Raw genomic sequence first — 4,782 nt, forward strand, 5'->3', positions numbered from 1 at the left:
CATGGCTACTAAAACCAAAACCATTACTTTACTAATCTGAATGTCCAGACAGATTTCTTTCATTTGTGCAATAAAATATTAAAGCCTCTCATCACTTTGTATTTACCGACTAAACTTACTCCTACCTTGATATATATGCTACTGGTCACCTGGCCAAAACAAGGAAAAAAAAAATTAATTATATAGCCATTTAAGATATATGCAATGAGAACACTAAAACTGGCCGGTGTACATTATAACTTCCATGACTAACATGCAATAAGTGTGGAGATTGGATGATGTTTGAAATTGCATAATTAGCTACATTAGAACTGCTACTGTTGCATTTTCAAGCTATTGTGCCGTCTAGCGTTTTGCCAGTTCTAGCATTTTATGTCGTTAATCTGTCTGGTGGAATAGGACGGCAACATTTGTTGAACTGATGATTTCTTGCCCATGAAATTGTATAATGCATCTTTGAGGAAAGCACTAGCATGGAATCTGTGGATCAACTAAAGAAAAGAAAACTCCTCCAATTAATATTATTACAGAAGAGAAGAGTGAATATATGAATGGTTTACCATCACTAAAGAAACAAACTCCTTGTTAGGGAAATTTACATGAATTAAAAAGAGATTTTTAATAACCCCGGACAAGGGCAGAGTCCGACGACAACGACGTGGAGAGTCCGGAGAAGAAAGGCGAAACAGTGAAATATTAAATGAGGGCATTAATGGGAGAAGTCACTTCACAGGAAAGTAGTGGTCCATCGGGTCAAAGACGCCCGCCGCCATACAGGAAAGCCTGAAATGCGGCATGAGGTGACTATTTGGAACGGCTGAAAGGCATTAATGAGGAAAAGATAAGCATCTCAGAGTAATTAATGATCGTACGGATTAAGGGAAAAAGAGGATAATAAAGAACAAATGAGGATAAAAACAACAACATGATTTTTCAGGTGATAGGACCAAAAGAAGTTTTTCCATCCTTCACATTAAAAAACTCCTACTAACTTGATCGTCGGAGGGGATTTGGCCGGAAACCCCGCCGGTCCTTTTGTTTTGCAGGACTTGGAGAAAGTTGCCCTCTAGCTTCCAGTTTAATCGTTCGAGGTCCGAGAGCACCAGGAGTAGACACGTGTTATATTCGAAATTTGATATCAACATTTTGGCGCCGTCTGTGGGAACGACGTGGTCGCGTGTTCCCACCAATACAACGTGTCTGACACCTCTCATGGTGAGTACGCGGTGGACTCGAAGAAGTATGACTGAAGAGAATGTGCGGGAGGAGGCGGGAACCTCACATGATCCCCAGGCAGAGATAGCCCGCTTAAATGAAAAGGTAGCACGGCTCGAGAAGGAGTTGCAGGAACGAGATCGTACGGAACAGCAGGAAACTCAGGAAGAAGTGTCGCAGAGTGGCCAGAGGGACCCTAAGCGTGATGCCGGGCTTCCGGAAGGAGTAGCGGGAGATGGAGGTGAAGCTGACAGAGACGCCGAACTTGCTAACTTTGCTAAGAAGGATGAAAAGGGGAAAGAGAAGTGGGTGGAAAAGTTAACAAAGTTAGAACAACAGTGCGATTATTTGATGGGCTCTGCTCAAGCGGGAGTGACGGGAAAAGCTTTGTTGACTGATAGCTTGTTTTCCGCCGCTGTGTCCTCTTTTACCGAACATATCATGTCGCGCCAACTCCCAAACAAGTTCAAGATGCCTGAGATACCGGTGTATACGGGGTTGGGAGACCCTATCGAGCACTTGACAAGTTTCCGTGCGCATGTGGCGCTTCATGCCACGTCGGACGAGGTCGCGTGTAGAGCGTTCCCCCTGACCTTGGCAGGAGGGGCCAGGGAGTGGTTCAGGACCTTGCCACCCGGCTCGATCGCAAACTTTGAAAGTCTTGCTAGAAAGTTTGCGTCCCAGTTTATGGCTGGTATTGGCCGCAAGAAGCCTGCTCAACAATTGATGACCATCAAGCAAGGTCCTCGGGAGTCGTTAAGAAGCTACCTGCTTCGCTTTAATTAGGAGAGGTTGGCGGCTGAAAGCCAAAATGAGCAATTCATTCATTGTGCCATCTACCAAGGCATAAGGAAGGATGGTGCTCTTATGGCGGACTTGGCGAGAAGGCCAGCTGAGAGATTGCAGGATTTCTATGATCGTGCGGAGGAATTTGTGAACCAGGAAGAAACCCTTCGGGCATTTCGAGAAACAGATGAAGCTGCGAAAAGTGGTTCCGGGGATAGAGGAAGGTCGAAGCAGGAAGCTGTCCCGGTAAGGAAGGAGTTCACCCAGCGCAAGCCTGTTAAGAGAGTCGAAAATTATAGCTGGACGCCTGTTAACGCCCCGGCTAGAGAAATCCTTATGGAAATCAAAAAAGACCCGAATTACAAGGATCCGTCCCCGATAAAAGGTCGGCCGCATCCCCGTAATCGCCACAAATATTGTCATTATCATGACTCCTTCGGCCACTGGACCAATACATGTGTTGCCTTGAAAGAGATGATCGAGAAGTATATAGCTGATGGCAAATTGACGTGCTTTTTGGGAAAGCGTGAGGACACGACGGCGAGATTCCAGCCGAATAGACCAGCTGAGGGTCAAGGTTCGGGCGGCCGGGATGCACATCCGGCGCGCCCCCCGTACCGCTACGAGAGGAGGCCGGTTCGACTGCCCGACAGAGACTCTCAGCCTGAGAGGGCGCGTCAGCGGGAGCGGAGTAGAAGCCGCAGTCGGCACGGGGGGCCGGGCGATTTTCCCGAGATTCAGACTATAGCTGGAGGCTTTGGAGGAGGGGGCGAGACTTACTCAGCCCGAAAATCATATGCCCGAGAGATGAGGGAGGTGTCCATTTATTCGATTGCAAGACCGTTGAAAGCAGCTAAGTGTGAGAAGCTGACCATTACTTTCTCGGACAAGGATTATGAAGGGGTATACTTGCCCCACTCCGATGCTCTGGTGGTGACAATGGTGATAGCGAATCATAGGATACACCGGGTCTTGGTGGACAATGGCAGCTCTGCCGATATCCTATACAAATCAGCTTTCGATTTGATGAAGATTAGCAGGGAGAAAGTTTCCACTTTTCGCTTCCCTTTGGTAGGGTTTGCCGGGGAGCAGGTAATGCCCTTAGGATCAATTGAATTGCAAGTTACTGTGGGAAGTTCCCCCACCCAGAAGACAATACCGGTTAAGTTCCTCATAGTTGACCAACCGTCGGCTTACAACGCGATCTTCGGAAGGACGGCTCAGGCCGAACTGAAGGCGGTAACTTCGATACCTCATCTTTGTATGAAGTTCCCGACGGATGATGGAGTAGGAGTGGTCCGGGGAGAGCAGAAGGTGGCCCGCAAATGTTATAACATCTCTTTGGGAAACCCTTCCGGAGACGCACGCCCCAGTGCGGGGGCAAGCCCCTCCAGAGATGCACGCCCCGACCCGGGGGCAAGCTCTTCAGGCAAATAGCAATTACAGATGAGGAGTCCGACCGGCGACTTGGAGGATGTGACGGTCGGGCCCCAGAACCGGAAACTCCGGATTGGAGCGCAACTCCCGGAGGCGGAAAAGAAGAAACTGGTGGGATTTTTGTGTGACCATGTTGATATCTTTGTTTGGGAACATAATGAAATGCCGGGGATAGACCCCTCAGTTATTGAGCATCGACTAAACGTTGATCGGAACTACAGACCCGTGAAGCAGCGGAGGAGAACTTTTGCGCCTGAGCGTAACCAAGCGATTGCAGCTGAGGTGTGTAAATTGCTCGAAGCCGGTTTCATTCGAGAAGTCGATTATCCGGAATGGTTGGCCAACGTGGTTCTGGTGAAAAAAGCAAATGGAAAGTGGAGGATGTGTGTAGACTTTACGGACCTCAATAAGGCTTGTCCTAAAGATTGCTTTCCCCTTCCCCGGATTGATCAGCTAGTAGACTCAATGGCAGGACATGAAGTGTTGAGCTTTATGGATGCTTTCTCTGGTTACAATCAGATACGGATGGCCGAATCTGACCAAGAAAAAACCTCTTTCACTACTGACCGAGGACTGTATTGTTACAAAGTAATGCCGTTCGGACTAAAGAATGCCGGGGCCACTTATCAAAGGCTCGTGAATAAGATGTTTGAGGCCCAGATCGGACGGAACATGGAAGTGTATGTAGATGATATGCTGGTTAAGAGCCTGACCTCAGGTGATCATGTCGCGGACCTGGCGGAGACATTTGATACGCTGCGCAAATACCACATGAAGTTGAACCCGCAGAAGTGCGCATTTGGTGTTGATTCCGGTAAATTCCTAGGATTCATGGTGTCGCAGAGGGGAATCGAGGCGAATCCTGACAAGGTAAGGGCAATTCTGGAGATGCCATCCCCCCGGACAACGAAATAGTTGCAGCGGTTGACGGGAAGGTTAGCAGCATTGAATCGTTTCGTTTCCCGGTCTTCGGATAAATGCCTGCCGTTCTTTAAGGTCCTGAAAAAAGCCTTCAGCTGGACGGAAGAATGTGAGCAAGCCTTCGCGGAATTGAAGGCGTATTTAGTTAATCCCCCGCTCCTGAGTCGTCCGATGGAAGGAGAGATCCTCTACTTGTATCTCGCGGTTTCACAGACTGCAGTTAGCTCGGTGCTAGTAAGAGAGGAGTCTGGTAGACAGAAGCCGGTGTATTTCACGAGCAAAGTTCTGCATGGCGCGGAGGAACGATACCCCCGCATAGAGAAGTTGGCATACGCCCTTGTAATCTCGGCGCGAAGGTTGAGGCCCTACTTCCAAGCACATGCTATTCGGGTGTTGACAGAATATCCCCTCCGAAAGATATTG

At 48.6% G+C, this 4,782-nt stretch overlaps 1 protein-coding gene across 1 annotated transcript; it reads left to right on the forward strand.

The window, feature by feature from the left end:
* Window positions 1-2,082: 2,082 nt before the first annotated feature.
* LOC133872567 (uncharacterized) lies at window positions 2,083-3,438 on the forward strand. Its single transcript, XM_062310128.1, has one exon. It carries the CDS (start codon window positions 2,083-2,085, stop codon window positions 3,436-3,438), a length of 1,356 nt encoding a protein of 451 aa, XP_062166112.1.
* The last annotated feature ends 1,344 nt before the right edge of the window (window positions 3,439-4,782 follow it).

Source organism: Alnus glutinosa, chromosome 7 (genome assembly GCF_958979055.1).
Source record: "Alnus glutinosa chromosome 7, dhAlnGlut1.1, whole genome shotgun sequence".
NCBI classification, from domain to species: Eukaryota; Viridiplantae; Streptophyta; class Magnoliopsida; order Fagales; family Betulaceae; genus Alnus; species Alnus glutinosa.